At 37.6% G+C, this 26,782-nt stretch overlaps 1 protein-coding gene across 2 annotated transcripts in view; it reads left to right on the top strand.

The window, feature by feature from the left end:
* The window catches only part of LOC137391926 (microtubule-actin cross-linking factor 1, isoforms 6/7-like), a 59,332-nt gene that overhangs the window by 759 nt on the left and 31,791 nt on the right, over positions 1-26,782 (top strand). Inside the window, exons 3-19 of one of the 2 annotated variants that reach the window (XM_068078488.1) lie at positions 143-324; positions 3,630-3,664; positions 3,788-5,063; positions 5,954-6,012; positions 6,067-6,267; positions 6,988-7,215; positions 8,886-9,053; positions 9,721-9,903; positions 10,751-10,834; positions 12,841-12,999; positions 13,108-13,318; positions 14,568-14,731; positions 16,756-16,898; positions 17,123-17,328; positions 18,223-18,449; positions 20,543-20,662; positions 23,775-23,913. In XM_068078488.1, the coding sequence (XP_067934589.1) occupies positions 143-324; positions 3,630-3,664; positions 3,788-5,063; positions 5,954-6,012; positions 6,067-6,267; positions 6,988-7,215; positions 8,886-9,053; positions 9,721-9,903; positions 10,751-10,834; positions 12,841-12,999; positions 13,108-13,318; positions 14,568-14,731; positions 16,756-16,898; positions 17,123-17,328; positions 18,223-18,449; positions 20,543-20,662; positions 23,775-23,913 (3,785 nt within the window). Of the gene's footprint in view, positions 1-142; positions 325-3,629; positions 3,665-3,787; positions 5,064-5,953; positions 6,268-6,987; positions 7,216-8,885; positions 9,054-9,720; positions 9,904-10,750; positions 10,835-12,840; positions 13,000-13,107; positions 13,319-14,567; positions 14,732-16,755; positions 16,899-17,122; positions 17,329-18,222; positions 18,450-20,542; positions 20,663-23,774; positions 23,914-26,782 lie in introns of those variants that run through there. The other variant, XM_068078490.1, reaches the window with a different exon arrangement.

Here is a 26,782-nt window from a genome sequence, read left to right as displayed (position 1 = left end):
AGTTTACGCGCAGTTCATTACACGTCTCTAGGATTACTTTTGTTATCTTAGAAATAATGTCATTATCCTTCTGATCTCTTTGGATCACTTTTCATTTTTTAAATTGCAAGTCATTATTGATTAGTTTTTTATGGTGTTGTAGTTGGCACGACGGAAATAGTATAGCTATCAGTGAGGCAGTTCAGCAGCATAGAATCCTAGTCGAACAAGAAAGTACGAGTAAAGACTTCGAGGAGGAAGAATCACAGACTATCAAAACTCGAGTTCCATCGGTAGAGCTCAAAAAGGACCGACAACCTCCGCAGGTCACATACACAGTAACAGGTAAGTGTTCAGAACTTTGGTAGACATCACATACACAGTAACAGGTAAGCATTTAGAACTCTGGTAGACATCACATAAGTAAATTGTAATACATTTGGTTATAGTGTTAAAATGATAGACTATCATATGCTTGAATGCTAGGAGACTTGTTAACTGCATGGATGGTTGGTGGGTGTTTAAGATTCAGTTTGTTAGACATTGCCGGCTGGCATAACTGGCTATTTAGATATATAGCTGTTGATTGCTAACTTGATTGATATTGTGCCACAATTGTCTGCTCGGATGGTAAGTGTATTTCCAGACAATGGGATTCCCCAGTAGGTTATAATAAACGGTTTGATTAAGTTCGCCCCTAGAATCATACACGATCTCTACCAGCTGCTGGCCCTCTAAAAAGTGCCTTTCAAGGACCTTCCTATGCTAATTTGTGGATCGCTTATTGAACACATAATCTTTATAAATGGCGTTGAAGTTGACAGATGGGTAGCGTGACTCTATTGACTTTAGCTCGACAACAATAAACAGTTGCCTACAGTCTCTACTAGCGTGTCCTTCTGTTCGCTTGGGTCTCATTCCTGCTCTCTCTCATAGCATCTAGCCAGGATTAGTGTGGCCACTGGCTGCTTGCTAACAGTAAGTCTATTAACGTGACTATAAATATGTTATTGTTGGCTATACTCTAATTATAAAGATTTGCTGAATTAGAGCTGGTGTAAATGCTGCCAGGTTTTATCGGCATCATTTCTGCCTTAGCCTATCGTCTGGCTAAGTGTTTCTCACGCTTGTCTTAGCTGATTCCTTTGGATTCGTGTTCTGTGGAGGCTCATAGCTCAGCGCTTCCTTTTCGCTAGCCTACTTCTCAGCACTTCGTATGGTTTTTGGCACTTTGTTATGATTGCAAAGGTCAGCTATTGTGATTAGGCCTTGATAGCTTCCAATTGGATAGTTAGTTAGCATACGACTGACTGACTGACTGACTCCTATCCTACAATTTTTTACTCTATTTCAATTGCGTGGATACAGATGGCGCTACTCAGATTGTCCAGGTGAGTAAGAGCTTATAGCGAGTACCAATAAACCGTGAAATACCAGTAAGAACTAGTATTTCATCCGTTTTGTAGGTTCTGAGGCCATGGTCTCCTGACCTGCAAGCCTCTGTATTAATGGTAGTTGTTATCATTGTGAGAATGCATTGGTAGTAACACTAACTATAGCGTCTTATGTGCCACTTGCTATATTTTTATGGAGTGTCAACTGATATGCATTGGGTCTGTGGCGATTTTTTCTTTGTTTCTCATACCAGAGGTCTTTTAGAAATTGACTACCACTTCCTCTTGCTTGTGTTTACTCGAATTCCTACTGTCTGAATGGTGACAGGCATAATCCGTGTTGTTCACAATGCTGGAGCTATGGCTAAGAAGTGCCTGTGATCTCTACTCCAAAGCGTCTGTAGATCGTCTATACATCTGTTCCGCTTTCTTATACTACTTGAAAAGTAGAGCAAGTGAGACTTCAATTGACAGCTATTTACAGTCATGATGCCTTGCTTCTGAACCAAACAGTTGCTCTAGCACATTCCTTCAACCTTGTTCCCTTGTACCTGTCTTGTCACATCAACCCTTGACTTATCAATCATTTACTAAATTGCAGTTTATATGTTCTCACAGTAATAAATCTATGGCTGTATCAATCAGAGAAGTTTGATGGCGCAATTGACGTAGGTTGATGTGAATGAAATCATGCACAATGGACATTAATACACTCACAAAGCTCTCTACATAAAGTAAAAATCTTTAAAGGTATACACTGCCCTTGCTAAGCCGCTGTGAATTCTGTTGCGGTCGAAAATTCTAAGATTTGCTAATATATGTGTCATTCTTGTTTAGTGGTTTCACATTAAGGGGCATACAATTGCTATATTGTGGTAAACTTTGGTCTACATCATTATTTCAACTTGCACTCGACTTGTAAATGCTTTTCACCTTAAACCATCCATTATACCCATTTCCTAAATGTTTTTTAGTTTTTTCAAATGCATCACTTAGCATGCATGCATCTAGTCATGCTAGGTGTCAATGCCAAGGGCATTCACTTGGACTTAAATCATTTCTATGTAGGAGTTGTCTGCTGCTATCATTGAGTCATGAAAGAACTGCTCCTAATCTGAGGCCGAGATCTTGCCTATATCTAATTTGAAAAAAATCACTCCGCATGTAAAGAAACCTCTATGTCATCATTGCCTGTCATCCTTTTTATTAGTAACCAACTGAAGTCGACTTAGAATAGTTGCTACCAGAAACAAATATGCCTTCCTTTCTTCATCTAGCCTGGTGATGCAGCGCCGTTTATGAGGTCAGCAAGGTTGGGACGGCTATAACCATTCATTATTATGCTCTGATATGATAGGCCATTTGGCTTGCCGCACATGTGTTTGATGTGATATTTAGACTGATCATTAGATGTAATTATTTACTCTACACGCGTGTAACTCGGTGCACCGCAAATACTGCTGCTGAATACGCTAGCTAGGTGTATTATGTAGGGCAGACAAGAAGCGCTTTGACTATAATTTAACTCGCTACAACCGGACACATCAATAAGGCTAATGAGACACGAGATGGGTTGGTAGGAGACTCTTCCCCTTCTGTGAAACAAGGAACACCACTATTCCTCTTATTACAGATCAACTTGCACAAAATTTTAGTAGATTTATCAAAAAGTATCGATATTTTTCTATCATTTAAGATCGTTTTTGATGTTTCAGGGGATCTGACTGTCAGGATGTTTTCAGATTAAATCGACAAAACTTGATCGCAGTTCAAACACTCAGAAGAACAAAATGTTGATATTGCATTCAAGTTGCAGCATTACGTGTCTCTATTCTGCCAGTCCCTTTGCAACTATAGAAGTCATAATCACACTTTCGCTTGATCTGAGTGTTTTAACCGCGATCAAGTTTTGTCAATATTAATCTTGAAACATCCTGGCAGTCAGACCACCTCAAACATCAAAAACAATCACAAATGATAGAAAAATATCGATACTTTCTGATAAAATCTACTAAAATCTTGTGTAAGTTCATCTCTAAGCAAACCTTATGCGCTGTCTGGTCTTAAGTAAACAAGTCTAGGGTATAAGATTAAACTATTACTACGTATAACATGCCTTCTAGAATTACTTTATTTGCAGCTGGGGAGTACAATTATTTAGAAATGACATCACTTCCTGATAGCTAACTTGTGTCAACTTTGAAGCATCATTCTAGTAAGATGAGTACTTATGACTATGCCTCTCTCCTATTGCAGGTGTAATGGACACCAAGTCCAATAAATTAGTCAGCGTCACACAAGCCATTCGAAGGGGAATAATCAATCCACACGACTCTACTTTCGTATCAACATCTGATGGTGAAAAACTTTCCTTTTGTGAAGCTCTAGAGAAAGACTATATCCTGTCTGAGAAGTTAGATGATGAGGTGCACCTCAATGGTGACAGCACTTCAATTGACACTATTGAAGCATCTAGCGGGTCGAGTAACTATACAGTTGATAATGTCCTTGACCCTAGGACCAAATACAGGGTAAGTCTTCCATACGCGGTTAGCAAAGGAATTGTGGAACCAAGCAAGTCTGAATATAGAAATCCAAGCACTGGCGAGTACATGAGTTTATCAGACGCTGTCAGTCGTGGAGTGGTGAAGGCCACTAAAGTGAAGCCTGGCTCGCTCGTGAGTGACCTCATCAACTCGTTACAGTTGCATGATTCCGCCACGCTTCCTGTCCGATATGTCCTTCCTCATGCCAAGGAGGACCCAAGTGTTAGCGCCTATAGGGCGCTTTCACGACACATGGACAGTAGTGTCAAGGCCGTGCTTAACCATAATGCACAACCTGTCTCTATACGCGAGGCATATCAGTCAGGTCTGATCAAGTTTGACTCATTGAGCTACGTGAATGAAGACGGTTCATTGATGAGCTTTGAAGCAGCGGCGCGTGAGCAACTAATTAGCATGGACGCCATGCAGTGTATTTTAGGAGCTTGTAAAAAGCTTTCTCTGCAGCAGTACATAGACAGTGGGCGGATAAGTCCGAATGGCAGCACATTATTGACCAACAATACTTCCATTCCCTTACACGAAGCCATCAAAGAAAGAAAAGTTGATCCCTATTCAATATTTATAAGGGAGAAGACGTCAGGCGATGTAACATCGCTAGGCTTTGCGTTAGACGAAGGCCTTATTGCCTTAGATGATGACAAAGCTTTAGAACAGTATCTCATCTCTGAGAAGGTAACACCGACTATCTCTCCGTCAGCAGCTTTAAAAGAGGCGTATGTCGTAGAGAGGTTGACCACAGACAGAGCAGACATCAGAATTAAAGATCCAGCTACTGATGAAGTGCTGTCACTAAGAGAAGCTGTACAACGCGGCCTGTATAATACACAATCAGCCGAAATTGTTCACCCTTCGACGGGAGAAAGTTTGTCATTGGTTGAAGCTGTAGAGAGAGATTTGATAGCTCGGGAAGACGCCAAGGCCCTCTATGATGCTATGGATAACATGTCTCTAGCCAAGGCCATGGCCAACAATATGGTTAATGGTGAGTGGCTCAGCCCGGACACAAAGGCCGTCACGACTCTACAGGAGGCCATAGAGGAAGGCTATGTCATCCCAGAAACTGTATTTTTCGTCGATCAAGCTACTGGGAGGATAGGCACATTGGCATCGGGCATCAAAGATGGTTTGTTGCTTCATGATATTCTTCCATACAAATTAGGTGAAAATTTAGTAGCAATTTTTGTGCGCAATATGTTTTTATAAGCATGCATCCACTTTTATCACACTTCTAACAGAGCTTCTTGCGTTAACTTATGGTTTTGGCAAAACCAAGGCGTGCTATATATAGTTTGCTGAACCGTAGCTAGTTGAGTCTTCATCAGACGAATCATTCCATTCTCATAGAAAAGTTATACTTCCTAAGTTTAAACACACTAGCTAGTTTGTGTTAGCATTTCTGTATGGAGCGAGCGCTCTCAGCATGGCGAGAAAACTCTCATTTAAACACACTTGAGACGAGTTGCCTGCGCAACTGATTTACTTTCTCCATTGGTATTCTATCAGATAGTTATTGATTTGCTTGAGTGTACCTTTCTCTTGAAGAGATGAACTAATTTGTTTTTGCTCGTAACTTTAGGTCACGCTTCAAGAAGAGGGTCACAAAAAGTATAAAATAAAACATTAACTGAAAAGTTTTAAAAGTAATAAATTAATGTAATAAAATAAATTGTGTTTGCTTTTATCGAATTTTATCAATTTTCGGTTTTGTGGACGATAACACAAAAAATGCTCAAAAACCTGGTAATGCATTTATACATTAACTTGTTATTAGACTGATGTAGGAGCATTAAAATGCTAGGCAAGGTGAGCAAATGAAAGCTATCTAATAGCTATACTGAAAAAAATTGCTGCAAAAACTCAGCTGTAAAAAACATTACTAAACTCAGTTTCAGCAGTGCCTTCTGCATATATAGCATTTTAGTATTGAAGTGTCTTTTTTGCTCAAATGTATATAATAAATAGGTTGTGTGGAAGGCATAGAGTCAAACCAGCTATATTGTGAATTTTCTTTAGGTCACCTGGACAGTCTGGAAAGCTCATTTATAAGTAATTCCGACTCGGGATTAGATGACGTAGATATAGCTCCAACCAATCACCTTTCCGACAAATCTGTTCAACTGAATGAGCTCTCCGACAACCCGCTTCCCACCGATGGGCTAACTACCTGTTCTCTGTCTCTCCCAGAAGCCATCGCTCAGAAGAGAATTAGTCCAGAGGTAAAGTCTTGGAGATTTTTAGAGGAAGAGGCCCCTCTCATAGAGTTCATCAATGCCGGGGCTCTCTCGGACAAAACCGAGTTGATTGTCGCTCCGGACACCAAAGTTCAGGTGAGTATATCTGTATTAGGCCTTACATATTGTTTCTCATGAATGTTTTCTTATTGTCACTATGTTTCCATGACACGAACGGAGCGAATTTAGAGTTGTGCACCCATTGAATTACCGTGCAACAAGGGTTTCAATGGGCATTCGCGTGTTGCAGATTAATATGAACACTTTGCTAAAACAGATAAAGAATTTCAGGTCAGAGTTCATAGCGGCGGACTTCTGTCTCGCTTAGCAGCACACATTCGAAATAGAAATGACAGAAGTATGGAAATGTTTAAAATGAAATAGCTTGCACGACATTTTCTTGCTCATCATTCGCGAGTATCTTTTTCATCTTTTGCAAGCATGAAACATTCGATGAAAATTTGTGAGAAACAAAGCTCTTTTGGCTCGCGGGTTTTAGTCATTTACATCTTGCGGATGATACAAATTTGGAAACATAATGAGTTGATGAACAGACGAGCTTGAGATCAGATGTTTTCACTAGACAAACATGTGGCTACAGACATTGCCAAAGCGACTAGCTTATGCAACAGTCAGTAGGCCATACAAAGACAGATGATATGGCGAGTATAGACACTGGTGGCTGCATATCTGTCGATGAGAGGTCTACATTATAGTTTTGAGAATGAATAGCAATGCTTTGACAGTCCTCATTAGCTGCGGAGTGATATATTTCATGTGACAGCTTAACCAATATGTTAACTACATCTCCATTAGGTGAAGGACGCATTGGCCAACAAACTTTTGGGTTACCAAACGCCCGTAGTGATGAGCCCGAGCACTGGAGACCTAAGGCTAGTTCAAACAGAGAACCGGTTGCTCCAATCTCTGCTCAAGACCCCGGAGCTGATAGACTGGCTCTCCGAGGTAGAGCTGAGTATGGCGCGTGAAGCAAAGCCTCATGAGACTATTGAGGGAATCAATGCTCAGCTCTCGAGTCTGCAGGTACCCGTGCACTGCTCTACATTTGATAATAACACTTTTTATATTATGGCAATATGGCTTATATTAAGACGAGCTTATACAAAAGTTTAGTAGATTATATCAGAAAGTATCCATATTTTTCTAACATTTGCAATTGTTTTTGACTTTTGAGAGAATCTGACTGCCAGACTGTTTCCAAATTTTAAGATTGACTTGCAACAAAATTCACATTACAGTTATTTGGTATCAAAAGATTCACCATGTCTTACTCTGCCGTGTTCTAGGTGCAAAATATGTGGAAATGTGATTACAAGCTTTTAAAAGCTCAAAAACAAACAGTTAATCGCAGCCATCATGAAAACGTCGTAGATTGGAATCCCTCTCTAAAACTCCTAAAATGGGACATAGCTGAACGCGGTGGCTTCTGTTTACACTTTTATGCAACCTCATTCGTTGAAATATTTTCACAAATATATTTCACGCATTCAATAAAACCATGTCTATTGTTCTTACACATCTATTTCATCATCATTGTAATGCTGTCACTTTGAGCACTGACATCTCAAAACCTACCGTAAAAATTTGTTTAATTTTTTAACGTTAACTCAAAGGAATGCATACTATCCTTTGATAAACATGAGGAGCCTGTTGGTCACCTGTAACAGTCAAAAAATGCTACAGAACTTGTTCGTGTTGTTTAGCAGAAAGTATGAGTGACACGATCAGATTATGACTAGATGATTAGACCAGGCTGAAACAGAACTGTAAAGTAGTGAGCATCCATATTTGATAAGGGCTTTCCGGTAGAGCCCGAAGTTATTGTCATAAACTAGTGCTACGAGACGTTTTATATCGAGCCTTTAAATTGGCCTTTTAATTTGAGAACGTCATCGAAATAATGAGATTCCAAACTACGGCATTTTCGTGATGGCTGCGGTTAACTGTTCATTTTTGAGGTTTTAAGAGCATGTAATCACATTTTCACATATTTTGCACCTACAACACAGCAGAGTAAGACGTAGTGAATCTTTTGATACCAAATAACTGTAATGTGAATTTTGTCGCGAGTCAACCTTTAACATTGGCAAAACTTGATCGTAGTTAAAACACTCAGAAGAAATATCTGTGTAAAATAACATCACTAGTTGCTAACATTGCCATAGTTGAGTTATTGGCTATTGAGTTCTAGTTGCAACATTACACTTCTCTATTTCTGTTGATCTTTTTACCAAAATGCAACTACATGTATAGTTGTCATATTTGCGCCTTTGCTTGAATTTGAGCGCTGTAACTGCTATCAAGTTTTGTCAATTTTAATCTTGCAACATCCTGGCAGTTAAATCACCTCAAACATAAAAACAATCGCAAATAATAGAAAAAATACCGATATATACCAAAATTACCGAAAAATACTGTTACATTCTGATAAAATCTAACAAATTTTGTGTAAGTTCATCTTTGAACTGGCTCACAACCTGGTCACTCACTGCTGCCGCTTTAGAAGAGAGCGTGTCATCCATTTGGCACAATTCCACTACAACCTTATAACTATGTAAACCATTTGGGCATCTTGTTCATTAACTTACCTGGTTATGTTATGAGAAGCCAAGTGTTATGTTGTGTTATTATGCGTGATCACCAATGGAATGACTGCTCTTTATGTTTCGCAACGCACAACTTTCTACTAACAGGACCAGCAGCAGCAGGTGGCTGATAAGAAAGCTGACATTGACGAGCTGCTCAACAACACGCAGAAGTTACTCGAGAGTCGGCCAGATGGTGATAAGTCAGAGCTAGAGCAGCAACAGTACCAGCTGCTGAGAATCGCCACTTCCGACCTCAAGGCGACTTACGAGAAGGTATGTCACTCGTCTGTTGTTTAGCTGTTTCAACTTTTCTTGTTAACATCTTCCCATATGTAAAATACACAAATAAATCTATCATTAGTTTAGTATTTGTTAAAATTTCATAACTTGGCTCACACTTATGCAACCCAGAGGAAGTTGCCTTCTCATGCACAATAGCTTAATAACTTTTAATCGTCAATTGTTGCTTTTTGTTGTATAAATATTTACTTTCATTAAAAATTTAATTAATTCAAAGTAAGGTTTCTATTTTGAGCCAATTAGTCATTGGAACCATGAACACTGGAAAACTACCAATAACAATAATAATAACGTATGAAAGATATTATATAAATAATTTATAGGATTTCAGTCTTTATGGAGCTGGTTGTTGATATAATTGTTTTTAGTTAGTGACTATGAGACAAATTATTCTTATGCTATTATCATTAAAGCTATTATTGTTAATTTTAGCTTTATTTTTGTTAACTTTGTCTTAGTGTTTTATGCTAAAATATTTGTATAGATTTGTCAAGCCTTTATCTTAGCCAGCCCCTATCTTCCTTTAGCATTTTTGGCTATACAAATAATGTTGATTATTTAACTGCGTTTTATTTTTGTTTATATTTTGGAATATTTTTGCCATGATGGATGTATTTCATATATATGTATATATGCATAGGTAAACAAACAGAACAAGGCGCAGCTCAAAAGATTGCAGACGATGAGAGGTTTCCTTGATGAATACAAGGACAAACATGACAGTTTCGAGGACTGGATGGGCGAGGCTAACGAGAAGATACACACTGCTGGCCACATCGTTGGCGACCTGGAGCACCTGCAGCAACACGTCGAAGCCTTAGAGGTTGGTTTCTTTTCAGCCATGTCAAGTTACGTAATTTGGAGTTATAAGGTCAACTCTTTGTCATAGATGTATTCAAGTGTTCGTTTGATGTTAATTTGTAAATCATTTTTTCGTAAAACCTGCAACTTTATTACATATTGTATTATCAAATGGCAAGTATTGTATGAGTTCATCCAATGCATTGATTTTCACACTTATTTTTGACACCTTGATGTTACATGTATTCCAGTTTAGCTGCTGCATTATAGTTGACTTCCATTCAAGTACTTATCATTTGTGATGCATGTAGCCATCAGATAGACTGAGATCATCAGATGGTGATGGCCAGGTAACGCCTGAATCTATCATCATCCATCTTTCCTTTCTCACTACTTTCATTGGCTTACCTGGTGTTATGGGATTACATGGCTGCTCTGTTCGATTGCCTTTGTATATCAACTATATACATTTTAACATTTGTTACTTTCTAGAACGATCAAATCTATGCATATATTGATCTATCTGAACGCTTTTACAAAGTATAATTTACTGGCACTCTATTGCTGGAAGAACAATCAGCTGGTTTCGTAGAGATAATCCTCAAGGATAAATCTAGGTTACAAATCTTTTTCTATTACAAAATTTATGTCAGTTCAATCATTGATTGTATTTCATCATTTACCCTGTTCATAATTTGGGCTGCATCATTGTTAAGCATATCTTCTGTCTTGGATATACTCTTTTGATGAAGGTAAAGACATCTTCATCCTTCGTGAGCCAAACGATATCAATATCACTCAATTTGTTGTTGCTTTCTCTTTAAACAGTTTTATAATCATACATATTTATGAGTGGGATATTGTTACAGCTATTCCAGGATGAGATAAACCAGCAAGATCAAAAAGTTCTTGGTCTACAAACTACATGCTTCAAGTTTCTGGCTGAAGCTAATGTATGTACTTGAAGTTGTCTCCCTTGTATATTACATTTTTGTCTATAACATTGTTATAGTAGCATAATATTGCAAAAATTTTATTGAATGCAGTTTTCTAGCACAAATTATTGTAGCAATAAAATTTTCATTTTAAATTTTACAAAAAATCTCAGAAATTCTTAGGAAAATTGTTGTTACACACTGGTTTGTACCATCACAAGGACATACAAGAATCATTTGCACAGAATCTGGAAGTTGAACATTAATCTCTTTACTTTTCTAGAGGGAATGTTGGTGAGGTAATAAATACCTTGCTAAAGCATTCCTGCATTACTAATAAGAAATTAAGACCTAATTGGGTATGTTGGAATTGTAGTAAGGTCAGTGAGTAATGTGTGGCGGGACGGGCATTGAAATTACTTCCTTCTATATTGCGCATTAATCCCACGACCAACCGAGTGGAGGGAAGTTCGAGAGTTTTTATGATAAATGCATGTGCACACAACTTACGAAAATTATTCATCAACTATGTAGGAAACCCTTGTATCGAAATCTCATCAACAAATTTAACCATTTTTTTGTAGAGTCGTTAAAGTATAATAATGATACAAAACACATATAAACCTATTTAAATATATTACCAAGTCTTTGAAAGGTTACCGCAATATCTTAAAACTAACCCATCTAATCAGATTATACATAAATAGACAGATTAATTCGGCCAAAAATCTTTATTAAAACTGGCCAAACCTTACTTTTATCAAAATTAGACCGGCCAACGAAACGCCGAGCGACAGAGAATAGAACCATAAAGTCGTGCTCATTTCACCAAAAAATAACGTGCACATTTCACCAGTCTATAGCATTGTCGAATTGCCGAAGGTTTCTGTAATTAACGTAGAAGTACAAAAATCGTTTCTTTTTTTGCTGATTTCAAAGTAACAGACATTTTGGAAACTTTTGAGTACTTTGGTATTCTAACTGATGTCCAAAGCAGTGAAAGTAAAGGAAATGACGATGATATTTTTTCTAACGATTCTTATGAGATTATTACAATATTTAATTATAAGTTTGGATGACTATTGAAGTTTTATAGTCACACTAACAACATGGATGATGGGCAGTATGTTACTGTTATTTTCTAAAAATCTGTATAAATAACACAGCTTCTTGATATTGTTAGCTATGATGTTTTGAAATGTAAACAAAATTGTGCATTGGTTTTCTATTATTACTGTATTACTATATTAATAATATTGGTTATTCTAATAATATCAGTGCATTTTACTTCTAATATTGCATTTCTCCTATTGCAGGGGCGAGATATAAACATATAATCTTTTCCTTTCATTATTGCTGTTTGTCATGACCAAACACTTTTTTAAATAGATTTTCTAACAATCTATATAAATATCACAACTTCTTGATATTGTTAGCTATGACGTTTGGAATTGTAAACAAAATTGTGCATTGGTTTTCTATTATTACTATATTAATAACATTGGTTATTCTAATAATATCCGTGCATTTTACTTCTAATATTGGCCAATATTGCATTTTTCCTATTGCAGGGGAGAGATATAAACATATAATCTTTTCCTTTCATTATTGCTGTTTGTTGTATATAATAACACCCACACCCAGTACATTACAGCTACCATTGCAGTTATCCTATTGCACTGCAGTGCCATTTGACTGCTAATATTGCATTTCTCAACCATCAATACCCTTTCTTTTTTCCAATATCACTTTGGTCGTGGGCTGTATGACAGTGGAATTTCTAGTATACATGTATATTATAGCTGTAATAAAATTTGTTATGTAATTTTCCCCCTATGAAATGCCAACAATTAAATGTAAACACTTTTCATCGTGGTATAGCGTTTTGGTGTTTATCGCAGTCGTCTATAGATTGTTACCAGACAATAAATTATTTGGTTTAAAACAATTTTGTATGCAAACCAAAGCTATTGCTGTAATGTGAATGTAAGCAAATTTTAATATATTTTTTGTGGCTTTTGTAGGAATATGAAAAATCATTGGATGCCTACAGAGAGACCATTCATAAACCTCTACCAAAGGGAAGCATAAATTTATCAGAACCTTGTCTGCAGGCTTCTACTGATGCTGCCAGTGAGGAGTACAAACAGCTTAAGGTGGCCAACCTGAATGCCAGAGAAGAGGTGAGACATGTTTTGCTGAACTTTCCTTAAAAATTGAGCCTGAATCCATTTCACAGTCTAGCAGTTTGTCACACATTCTAGCTACATGCAAACATTCTTCTAAATTAGGTATTGGAGACAATCCAAAAGGCGCAGAACTACAACGAACTAAACGAACAGCTAGGGGAATGGCTCAATAACGCAAAGGAGCGTATGAATGATATAACAGGAAAGCCAGTAGAGCTAAGTAATGCCGATGCTATAAAAGATACAACGAGTGAATTGAACCACTTAGATGCCGAGATAGAGACAAATAAGGCAACACTGAACCGCCTCAAGGGTAAATTTTATTTGTCAACTTCGTTCATAAAAGTTACAAGAAATGCTAAAAAGATTTTACAAAAATATCTGCGTTGCACAAGAAATGTTACACGGTTATAATTACTGCTGCAAATTGTAAAAGTTTCTCTAAGAATGGTTTGTAGAGAACTTGGTTTTGTATTTAGAAATTAAAAATTGTATATATTATTACTTCACTATCTGATTCAAAATACCGCATCATCCTTGACGTGAGATGAAAATTATAGACAAAAGTTGTATTCCAAAGTATTAAGCAGACCAATTTGGATACACCGAGTATCATATTTAATAAAATAAAGCTGTCTGTTGATATATAGTCTAAGGGTTTTGGAGTTTTGTAAGTAGGTTTACTAGGATGTACTTATGTCTACACGATATGATGATGATTCACTTGAACTTTACTTGTGAATCTAAGGCTTTTATCAGAAATTGTATGCTTGTTAGTTTTCTATACATCATGTCACAAGGTTAGACGTGTGGACACAAAATCAAATTTTGTCTCCAACGAAACAACCTTGTTGCCAATCACGGGCAACCAATAGAAATTTTTATGGCTCAACAATTCCATTTCTAATTATTTTGCAAAACGGCAAAACCAGATCGTTATCGTCATGACAATAAGAAACACACTGCGTTAGTTCAAAGCAAAGAAAAATTACGAGAGTAAGATTTACTAAACAACTTTATACTTATCTTGTAGAGAATTCTTTCTGAATAAGATGCATTTCACAGTAAAACGATATCTGTTTTTATTCTCAAAATATTGCTTAAATACTAGCGGTATATCGGTTTTTCGAAAATCTGTTTGAATTAATTTGGGCACAATAATCGTTCGGCCAGAATTTAATGCGGTAGCGAAAGAGTTAAAATTATGATGTTTAGGTTTTTTTCAATTCTGGCTATTGGAGTGAGACGGTTGGTATTGTTTCAATATTTTTTCTCCAAAAAGATCTTTGCTTCAGTTGTCTAGCGCTAAGTACAAGTAAACATGTTAAAACATAGACTGCTTCCTCACATATACCAACATATAAGCGTTATATCATATCTTAACATGTACTAACATTAAAAGTCATATCAGGTCTTAACATATAAGAGTCATATCTTAACATATACTAACATGTAGGAGTCATATCTTAACATATACCAACATGTAAGAGTCATATCTTAACATATAGGAGTCATATCATATACGTACATGTATTGATATAATAAAATTTATGACCCATCAGATGTCGCTGAAAGTCTCTCTGCTGTCTACAAGGAATCTGACCAGCCTACAAAGGCTGAAGAGCTGACCAGTCATGTGCTTGGTATGTCAGAAGCCATGGAGCAGCTGCAGGCCAAGGTCACTGATACCCAGCAACAACTTCATGACAAGTTTGTTCAATCGCAGGTATGCATATTTCTGGTTCTCAACCAATTGTGTTGCCTTTGTTTGACCAATGACAATGCTTGAGATACATGTTTGACCAATGACAATGCTTGAGATACATGTTTGACCAATGACAATGCTTGAGATACATGTTTGACCAATGACAATGCTTGAGATACATGTTTGACCAATGACAATGCTTGAGATACATGTTTGACCAATGACAATGCTTGAGATACATTTTACCCAATGGTGATGCTTGATGTAAATACTTTTAGTTAAGAATTTCCAAAATGACGCTTTGTTATTGCTGCTAAAATATGTATTTTTTATAGTATTTTTGGCTTCACGCAATTACTTCTACCTTCATGTTTAGCTCTTATCATAAACAGCGCTCAACTATCAAACATGAGATTGCCAGTGATGCTATTGTGGTACCACATAATTACTACCTATAAGGCAGAGTTCATAGACAAGATCATAGTAGGGGCTTTACTGATTTCATGAAAATAGCCTGAAGAATTGAAAGAAGCTTCACCATAATTGTTATCAGACGAAAATTAGGTAAAGTGAGCTAATTCATTCGTTTGCCTAACTTCTACGTTGATTAAGGAAGAATTCTTTGAAGTCTCGATCGAATGACTTGCCTCTAAGGCTAAGTTATGTTGCGTAAGATGACAAGAGCGTTACTTTGAAATGAAGCTATTCTCTTCATGGATCAATAGTAATGTGAAATCTTTCTCTCTGCTGATGCTGATGTCTCCTCTTCTTTAAAAATAATACGTTTCTTTGATGGAGGAAAGAGAATCCTCATCCATTTCTTGATTGGAAAGGAATTACACAAGGGCAAGTGTTTGTCATGCACTAGAAGAAATACTTGGGTGTTACACAGCGCCTGTATCACTCCACTGCAAGAGAGTCAACTCCTAGCAGGTCCACTCTGTAGCATCACACTGCAATGCATATAGCCTTCCAACCTGTTTGTGGAACTATTATATAGCAAAATAATAATTCCTACGGTTTAAATATTATAGTTGCAGCTCATAACAGCTGATCACTATCTGGTAGCTGCTGTGATGCGTTGCTGACTCTCAGTATGGAAAATAGTGGTTTTAATCAAAACTATACTATATATAATTTTTTTTTTAAATAAGTTGGTTCTATTAAAATTAAATTGATTTTTTTAAAGTTACAATTTATTTTAATATTTATATAGGTGGACTGGTGTATTTTATCCAGGCTACATGCTGTCATAAAAAATATGAATGAAAAATTTTGGAATATGCTTTAGCGCATCTGTGTGCCCAGAGGCACTTTAAATATTTCCATTTAGGCTGTATACTGCAGGTACACTCTCAAACCCTTCTGCTCTTACCTTGAACTTTTACGTAGCAAAATAGGATAAAAATAAATTTATATTAGTTCTACATAAAACTGTATATTTAGAGTTGCATACGTCAGTATAAGTGTGAAGACTTGATTGAAGGATTGTGGGAGATTATCATGTCTCTAGTCTATGGAGGTTCACTGCGGGTTTATTGTCAAATCATAAAATCATCAGAAGTTACTTCATTAAACCATAAAATAAAAGCAATGAATGATTTATATCTCATTAGACCTCAAGTTTTCTATTATTACGTAAAGAATCTATCATCTGCTGACTATCGTCTATCATCTGCTGACTATCGTCTCCGATTTTAAATGGCACTAATTATTTTACTCCGTACAACAACTCAGTTTTCTTTCAGTGCGCAAATAAAGTTGCAATTAGTGCTGCCACACAGTGCATGTATTGATCCTCGGCTGAATAGCAGATACCAAAATGAGGCTCTTGAGAAACGACGCAACGTTACTCGACAAATGATATCTGGCCTGTGCAGATCTAAGCTAGCGCATTTGCAGGCTCCCTCTGTTTGCTATTACCGCAATAGTTCTTTATTTTGCACTCGAACTAGCTATTCGTGACCTGATTAGTTCTGCTTTTTCGAATTGAGTTTCATTTCCTGCCGAGTGGGTTTAGAAAAGTACATTTGTTTTGACTACAGGATTTGAGTGCGAGTCTGAGCAGCCTTGTAGACTTTGTCGACTCAACAGAGGATGCAACTAGAAAGGCTGCGGGTATCAGCGTGGAGAGAGAGAAGTTGAACAAACAGTTACTGGAGCACAACAAGCTGGATGCTAGCGTGAGGTGAGCTGAGGCCTCCTCATCATTTATTCCCTGTTACATCTAAAATTACTTGTATGAGAGGAACCTATGATCATAAATATGGCAGTCAATAGTCTACCTACCGTCTGGGTTGCAACATCATGAATGCATAAATTATTTATGCAGGTAGAATATTGAGATCAATGGTCAGGAGTGCTCTTGTGGCTAACAAAAACTTTTCAGTTATATGTTGTTTTCATCTCTAGATCAACTATCATGAAATTGGAAGCACTGTCGAGGGAAAGTGATGATCCTGCCCTCACCGCTTTGCATGACAGACTGCAAGCGCTTGCTTGCACGCTCGAAGGGCGGGGTGCCAAGTTAAACAAAATGGTCGAAGAGATCACTGATCTCTCAGAGAATGTGAAGTCTTTAGAGCAATGGATTGTGAGTGTCGTGCAGGACTTGCAAGGTAAGTCGGCACTTTTCCTTTACTGTTCTGTCGACTTTCAGGGGTGCTCCAGATACTAGCTCTTCGCCGATTTACAAAATTATTGAAATTTTTCGCAGCTATGGCGCCAATCATCTATGAAATTAGCATTAAAACTTTTCATAGAGTAAAAATTGTAGGTTGTAGGTCTATAGACCAATTTCTGTACACAAATAGTTCGGATATAATTGCTATATTTGGTTTGCTAGACACTGCGCTACCATGAGCCCTCTTAAATTCATTAGCTGTTTGTGTCGAGTCTGGCGATGAAATTTGTGTATAATTGTTGCGTGATTATTAGTAAAAAAATATAATAGTTATACGAATAGGTTTGCACTAAGTTATTCAGTTTTCTGTTTTAAGAGCCGGTAGTCTCTAGTCTCTATTTAAATGATATTAAGTTTATTGCCCTTTGGAAACTGTTTATAGATGTTTTACTTTGTAAAGATCTAGCCATTTATACAAAGGCACATGATTGTTTGTAAATGGTCTTGTAGAAGAAAAAACATCTTCTACAAGACCATTTATTTTGGACACAATATATGAAGTTATCTATTAGTATTTTCTATTCATTTTAAAATTGTTTATAGTTATTAAACACTAGTTTATGTCAAACCTGTTAAACTGTCATTCTAGACTCTGCTTTAATAGAAGTATAAAAGTATTTAGTTATTAGTTGATTATTGATTATTGCTTGATTCTATTAAAAGACATAGAGATTATAAGATGGGGTAAACAAAAGATTATATGGTTACCCCAAAGTATTTGGGGTAACCGTATAAATTTAATAGCTAATATTGGGTGAGAGATAAACACTGGGTACTATTCTATATGCATAGGTTGTCATGCAAGAATACAAACTATGCTCTTTAATAGGTAAGGCTGCTACAGCTGACCCACTTTCGATAAAGAATCATTTTGAAGAGCTCTATTCTGAAAAGAAAGAGAAGCAGCCGGACCTGGAGACGATTAAGGACACGATATCGGCGTTGCTCGCGGATCCCGAGGCAACAGATAAAAGTCATATTAGGGATGTGCAGTCAGACGTATGCTCCAAGTGGCACGACTTCACCGAACTTCTTATAGACCTCATTGTCATGCAGGTAAGAGCCTGGCCTTCAGCTATCTTCACTTTTTATTTCCTTTAAAAACCTTGTAATTTGTATTGTGCTAAAATTGTGTACATTTGACTGGCTCCTGCAGTGTTTGTCCAGTGAACTCGCTAAAGACAGATCTTATTTTATGATAAGTTTGTGGTGTTTGTGTTTCAAGCGATTGTTAGTGTTTTTAAACATTTTGGAAGGAGAATGGTACAGCGCGTAGTCTCTGTACCTAGGTTACCGTATAAAATGGTTGTACAAATTTGTAATTTTAAGTAATGGTATAAAAAAGTTGTACAATTTTTGTACAATTTCTACAGGCTAAGCTTCACATCATAACGACAATTTTCTATATACGTACTCTGTTTAAAATTGTTTCTGCTTTTCCAATTTTATTCATTCTCTCCAGCAATTATGTGATCCTTTTACAAGATATATTGAGTGTTTGAAATAGAACTGTTTGGAGTTGTTTTCTCAATGTCATGAAGAAAGCTGCTTTGTACAATACGCAGAGGTGTTGTTGGTCCTGTCAAGTAAGGTTAGAACGAATGAACTTTGTGTACAGTGTAAGGGCAGCACTGCTCGTTACCATATAATTATACTAAAAGGTTTATATGAATTGTATGGTCATGCATAGCTGCTACCTTCTACAAGTCCAAGGAATCCTGATATATGGCTTGTCTGTAATGAAATGTATTGTATTGTTATGGAAATCAATAGTCTGAGTGTGTCAGACTCGCTCGAGTGAGAATGACCGTGATTGATATACTGTCAGGAGTGGATTATTGTTAGTATGTCTCATTTAACCTTTCGTCACTATTCACTCATAATGATGTTTGTGATAATGAACTTGTGCGCTGCTGACACCAGTTATCAATTTGCTGCGTCAGAATAGTAATTAGTCATCTTCTTGAATCAGAGTCGGAAATTTTTTTTATTCTAATAGAGGCAGTTTAAGTATATGTAGAGAATTTTATGTAGTTTTTATATGTAATCATATGTACTCTTTGTACAGAGTTGCATGTAGTCATTATATGTAGTCATATGTACTCTTTGTACCAAGTTGCATGTAGTCATTATATGCAGTCATTTGTACTCTTTGTACAAAGTTGCATGTATTCATATACAGTCATATGTACTCTTTGTACAGAGTTGCATGTAGTCATTATATGTAGTCATATGTACTCTTTGTACAGAGTTGCATGTAGTCATTATATGTAGTCATATGTACTCTTTGTACAGAGTTGCATGTAGTCATTATATAAAGTCATATGTACTCTTTGTACAAAGTTGCATGTAATTATTATATACCGTTATTTATATTCTGTACAAAGTTGTTCACAGATACCATATATCTTCATATATGGTAACTGCGCAGTTATACGTAATCTTTGTACACAAACACTTTGTATATAGTTATGTGGTTATGGTCGCTATACATGGCTGTGTATAGTTGTATATAGAGTCATTGTTTAGTTGCCACCAATGGAAATTTGCTCACTGTACAGTGGACATATTAATTTTTTTCAGAAAAACCTACATATGTATTAGTCACTAGTTCTGGCCTCTGTTAGTCAAAAAATGCTATTGCGTTTGCTCGATGGGCGGATAAGCATGAACAGCTGTCCTGCTGAGTGCAGCTGAGTGTCCTGAGAAGAGTTGTTGTTAAATAGTGACAGTTTGGAGAGTCGTCTGTCTCTGCTATGGAGAGAGCTCGACATCAGCTATTCTTATTGGCGACTGGTTGCTATAGCAGAGTCAAGAAGCACCTTGATGGATGATCACTTATCTTTACATGTTTGGAAGTTTCTCTCTACGATATAACAGCTCCTATTATGTCTCCAATTCCACATACTAAGGAAAATTTGCTTGCTGTCTCCAGACATATTAATTTGTTTTACGGAAACTGCATATGTCTTAGTCGTGAGTTCTGGGTTCATAGGATATCGACTAGAAATTAGTCGATGGCCTATGCAAGTAGGACTGTTCTCACACCTTTGCTGACTAGCTTCTGGTCTACATGTAGCTCCGTTGCTGTCGCACTGTGATTTAGTTACTGTCGCTCTGTGATTTAGTCGCTGCCGTTGTTGTTACAGGCTTTGCGGGATGTAGAGGAGGTGAATAACTACTTCATAAATTGTGAGCACAGTTTGCTTCGGGCTGAGAATGTCACCATAGAGCCGGAGGAGCTGCAGACGATGCTCAGAGAACACAAGGTTTGTGTCTAGCTTTTATTTCTCTTCTCTCATTCACTAGTCCGCGTATGCTGTGTATCTTCTAAGCGACTGATCCGTGTCAGCCGGACAAAATACATTATAATTATTAGATAGTCGAGGCTCTTGGAATTAATATGGATAAGCGTCTGCCTACTTTCTCATAAATAGCTGTGTAAAAATAAAACTGCTCCGCCGTTCAGTCTGTTTTGAATTACATTCTTGGGTCAGTTTGTTTTTCAAGCTCATCAGTTTGATACAGGGCCTCTCACCGAGTAGGAAGAGAGGAATGATTTAATTTTAGCTGATAATTGGTAATAATTAGCCATAATGGAATTGATAAAATTGCTGCCCATATGACTGAGAATACTGAGGAGTGAATGAAAATAGAGGAGAGTGTGCATGGAATAGGGTGCATCTCGTGAGTTCATCAGGTTCAACTGATCCCAGTTATGAATTGGCTGATCAAACTGAATCACTACTCATGTTTCTCCACCACGGCCTACATTATTTGAGCGAAGGCGCTATGGACTCGAGTTATTTGCTTTTTCAATTATCTTTTTAAGCGATGCGTAACCTTAGGATAGGTGGTCTGGACAATTGTATTCGAGTGATGATATGATACCTTTTGAATCGCTGAATTGATCTCGTAACACCTTCGTCAGACTTTCCATCAAGGATTTTGTACAAAGTTCCTTTAGTTTGTGAAGTTCTTTTGTTGAATTGTAATAGTATCAGTCTGCAAATTGCATTTTGATCAACTCCAAAATCCCTACTGCTTGAAGATGGTGATTCATTTAAAAATAACTTTCCAAATGAGTGTGAACAGTGTTTGTGTTGCCCTAAAGATCCTTGTAGTCTCTTCTCATCTTTTCTTCAAGTCGACGAGCTGCGCTCTTGATTATCCTGCTAATCCTGTCTATTATTATCATCTATTGGTCACATGACACGCCTTCAACCAATCACCTGTCAATGCTGGTTACAATAGACTCCAGCGCGCACGCGAGTTCTAGACAATAATAAATAACCCAACTGACTGTAATTGCTCTTCAGCTTGACAAGTGGTAGTTGATTCTTGCCTTGCGCTGCGTCTTTAGCTAGAGTTCTATGGATTATCTCTAACCTTTACCGAGTGTACATAATCTTGAACTAGTGGAGATATATTTGAGTCTACTTTTTGGTCGAAGTATTTGGTTACCTCTTCATGCTCGGGCCAACTGCTGCCAAAGTCATGCAACCCGCAGTGCTCGCCAAGTTAGTCAGCCCTTCTTCAGATCTCAACTTCAACGCTTTGGTAAGTTTTTTTGACCAGCAGAAGGATATGGAGGTATTATTTATAGTATTCTTACCGTACTTGCCATTATAAATATTAGCCATCAATTCAAGGATAGTTCAGAAACACACCAAAGATGACGTTCGACATCTGTGTTATGCATTCTTTCTTGAACTGCACTAGATGAACAATATGTGTTTCTCTCTGCACCTGGAGTTAGACTAGCAATCTTTTGTTTATAAATCAGGTTATTGTTTTATTTTAGCATTTGTTTGGTTTCATTGAGCGCCATTAGACCGTTTCACTCTCTGATTACATTCTTTCTTCCTCCATCTTCTTGCTGGTCATTCTGAAAAGTAGAATGTAGTTGTTTAGCTAGCTAGCTTGCCTGTCAGTCGCTAAGCATCCCAAGTACACCGGTTCAGCTTTAACAATTAGACTACCTTTCATATTTTAGCTGCGCAATCGTCTGCTGGGATTGCAGCTAGTTGGTCAGCCTAAGATAGCTGTAACAAAGGCGAACTTGTCACCTTTTTTATCAGCAGTGCTTGTGGTACCCCTTTCTCCACAGTGCGGCAGCAGGCTGGCAGCGGCTGGCGGTCGCTTTACTTGATGTCTCTCTTAATTTAAATTAGGATTCCATCTGAACATGACAAGCTCGGCTTCCTGCCACTTACTAGCAAGGACTGGCCCATTATTTAGGCGTCCCCAATAAGAACATTTGTACTCTGTCCCATCAGAATTGCGGTTGTACCTCTGACTGGGATGACATACTTGATATATGACTTTCTTTTCAGGAAGTGCTGAAATATGCTTGCAATTAAAATATGTCATTCAAAGGCTAGAATGTGTCAATCGATGTGCTGTAACACGATCATACAGAAAGCAACCTGTTTCGTAATGATGGAATGTACTAGGCTTGGTAGATTATTCCAGGTACAAGGCCAGTCAGGCTACTAGCAATGTTACTAATAAAATGGAAAGTTACAAGTTGTGATGAGGGCTAAAGTGTTACCTAGAGAACGTGTTGATGGCGTTGATATGTAACTTGTTGACTAGTTGAATGTTAGAAAGAAAATCCATACAATCCGTGCCCCTAGGGGAGGTAGATTAGTTGTTATACAAGGTTAGATAAGTGTATGCTCCGCTACTAACTCAGCCTATTGCTTCAAGGTATACAAGCGAGTTATTCGCCGTGGTTGCTACCTACAGCGAAACATGGCAAATAAAGCGACTCTTCCAAGAAGTATATATTGCGAGCAGAGCAGTCAAAATTTTCAAAATATGGCCGAGCGAGCTCGAATGAATTTAATGTGGTTACAGTCATTTTCTGTTCTTTTGTCACATGATTCTATTTTCTGTGTGCTGAATCATGATTGTATTTCCATCTACAAAAAAATTAAATATTTATTGTATTTGCTAATAGTAGGTGTCCAATCAAATATGAGGCTCAGTTGTGTGCGGCCAAAAAATCCAACTCGATTGAAACTGTTGGGTTTCAAGCTTTTGGGCTTTGACTGCATCAGTTAAACTCTAAAATGACATCAGGTTAACCACCATATGGCCATTTCATCAGCATAGTTTCATTTTCGATTACTAGTTCTTAATTTTGTTCATTTCCACACTTTATCACAATCCTACTCCGTGTTCTCTCATTTGTATTCAGTATCGGGAGAGAATTTAGCGTCACAAGAATTCATAAAAGGCAAGAAACAGCTCGCTGGGTTTGTTAGCATTACAAGTATCCAACGTGTGGATGCTCTCGGGTAACATCACAACTTTCAAGTATCCATTGCTTTTTGATTTTTCACAAAGTTTATAGCCTGAGGTTTTTTTGAACAGACTCTGCATGAAAAGCTGGAGAATAAGAGAGATGATGCGATGGAAGTGATACAGAAGTGCTCGCATATGCTCAGGGAAACGACCAAGGAGGAGGGCGATATAGCTAAGGGGAGGATAGAGCATGTCCGATCGCTCATCGGTAGGTGCTAAGAGTAGTTGTCTACAGTAGCATGTGCGCTGTCGTCTAGGAGTTGAGCCAGTCGTAAACAGTTTTGTTGACTTCCACAACTTACTACTGTCTTTGCAATTTGTGAATGCTGACTTTTATTTCTGTTCTCACTAACATTGTTGGGAGGGCATGTCCAAAATACTACTATCTATGTCTTTCCATAAAAGGGTGTTTGCAGTAGCGCGTAAGATGCTAAAAAATTGGATGCGCTGCCGTTTTGGTCAAGCGATTGTCATAAATAGTCAGTATAAACAACAGCATTCTCAGCGGTAGCGGCATGACATACCGTCTAACTGAATCAACGCATGAAACAATGTCTCATTTTGTTTGTTTAAATGTAGCTTGCATTGTCGAAGTGTGGATAACTCCTGTGAAGTCAGTCCACACGATTAGTTCTTTCTAACTTTTCTTAGCACACGCATATATTCATTTCAAATATTTATTATTACACACAATATGAATGACGGAATCGATAACACTATTTTTAAGACGACGCTTAAAAATGAGCATATTTGAAACCGTAGACAGTAGCACCTTCTGATTAGTCATAGTACTACATAGCACTTAGCCATTATCTAACAGAAGTGAAAACAAATGTTTGCTATGTATAGTAGAGCTTTCCTACTGGGGCAAATGGAATGGGAGAGCCGCCCTGGTTTTCAACTGTTTGGCTATTGGCTAATATACAAGCAATAAATTAAGTGTGTTAATGCTGAACACATCTGTAAAGTGCCCATCTGTATTTGTGCAGAACATCTACATAAGGCGATGAGTGTCTGTCATTAGCTGCTCAGCGTCTACAAGCACAAAATGTGGATTTAGGTAGTCTAACTGTACCTTACATCAGCATTATTCAGGTAATAATGGTTCTACTATTTATAAAGATGAATGAATCCAGAAGTCGCCATCTGTCATCCATATAATAGTTATTTGATAGCAACTGCGAACCCAAATCGCTTAACTCGAATGGATTAGGCCCCTATTAACATTATTCACAAGCATTTCATCCTGGAATGATATTATATTTGGATGTTTTATAGAAAAGTTGATCAGAAGGAGATAGATATACGTATATCACTAGGTAGAAGCCTTATGGACCGCTTGTGGAGACCTTCAGGGACCACACATGTAAATGCATATAAAACAAGTTATTTATTAGTGATGACTTCTTCATATGAAAAAAGCTATCTCATTAATAATAAATTTCTGTGAAATGCTTGCAGAGATCAGATATTAAAAGTGGCATCTATATTAGTTCATTCATGGGAAATCAGTGTATGTCAAGTGTTCATTGTACCGCAGCTGCTGCATCATTCATCATTCTTAATTGGCCAAGTTTGTTGTGAACTGAAAAACTCCACGTCGTTGAGATAGTAAAAAGAAGGCTTTAGATAATCCGTATCCTGTGTAGTCTTTATTACTCTTAAAGGCCAGCTGTTTGTCACCCCATAGAGAGAGTACTTGGTGCCAGCGAGGGAGAAAGCCATTTCCGATGTGACATTAGATAGTATTATTGGCTATTATATAGCGATACATTCCAGTGGCATGCTGCGCTCTTTCTCTGCCATCTTTCACACATCTCTCATATTTTAGTGTGGGTTACTTCTTTTACTAGCGTTCCCAGTGGTCTAAACTGATTTGGCACGCTGCCTAATAATTATGCCCAGAGTCAGCATAGGTTGGCAGTGTTGGATTACAAGCGGCAAGGCTCCTGCCTTGTCCACTCTTACAAACAAGTCTCATCTAAAATCTATCCTTTGATCTCTGCACATATATTATGTGGAAAGTAATGCTCTTCTCTTCTCAGAAGCGCCTCAGCGCCGTTAGTGTCATTATTCCTATCTGTTTACCAATTATGTTTTCTTGTTAATGCGCTTGAATCATCTCTGTTTGCCGCACGCTCACCAGGGCACCAGAACTGGGACTGCTACAGCTGCTAGTACATGGATGTCTATCACTATCTTTCCATGACACGATTAATCCAGAAGTTTGCATCAGCCGCTAAATGGATTGGTACTCACAAATTTTTATTAAATGTTTTATGCTTGCAAACAGCTATTTCATTTTAAATATTTTCCACATTGCAATAATGCTTATTTCGACTATTTCTAAATGCGTCGCTATGATCGCGGTCGTAGAATTCCTTACCTTTTTTAACAAAGGGCCAGCGTTAATCCGCAACATGCGAATGTCCGTTGAAACACTTACCACATGGTAACTCAGCTTGCGCACAACTCGAAATATGCATCAGCCGCCCAATGGAAACATTGTGTTTGTAGAGAGTGAGCGAGGTCATATATCACTTTTCTTTCATTTCCTCCGAAAAGGAAGGGTTGAATCTGTACTAAAATCAGATGAGTTTACCTGTGCATTTTTAGCAACACTCCCCGCCTCTCAAACTTTGGCAATTATGGTAATTTCTCTCAGTAATTTAATCTTACTGGAAAAAACAGACCGCCTCTAGTGTTAGGAAACACGAGCGAGGAATGTATCACTATGTTTCCATGACACGCATGAAGCGCATCATGTGGGTTTGGAGTTGTGTGCAAGTTGCATTACTGTGCGAATTAGGTGTTTCTATGGACATTCGCATGATGCGGATTGACTCAGGTGCCTTGTTGAAAAAAGGTAAAAAAATGTACGCTATAAGTTAATAATTAGTAAATGCAAAAACATGAAACCCGATCAAGAGAGGACGACGGAAGTATTGAAAGTGTTTCAAATTGAATAGCTGGCGCGGTATTTTAATGCTCATCATTCGCAAGCGCTGTTTCCATAATTCGCAAGCATGATGGATTCGATAAAGTTTTGCGAATCGCAAAATTTGCTTAGCTTATGG

This window comes from Watersipora subatra, chromosome 3 (genome assembly GCF_963576615.1).
Source record: "Watersipora subatra chromosome 3, tzWatSuba1.1, whole genome shotgun sequence".
NCBI lineage: Eukaryota > Metazoa > Bryozoa > Gymnolaemata > Cheilostomatida > Watersiporidae > Watersipora > Watersipora subatra.
Note: the sequence above shows the minus strand (reverse complement) of the source record. Positions and strands in the feature narration are given on the sequence as shown.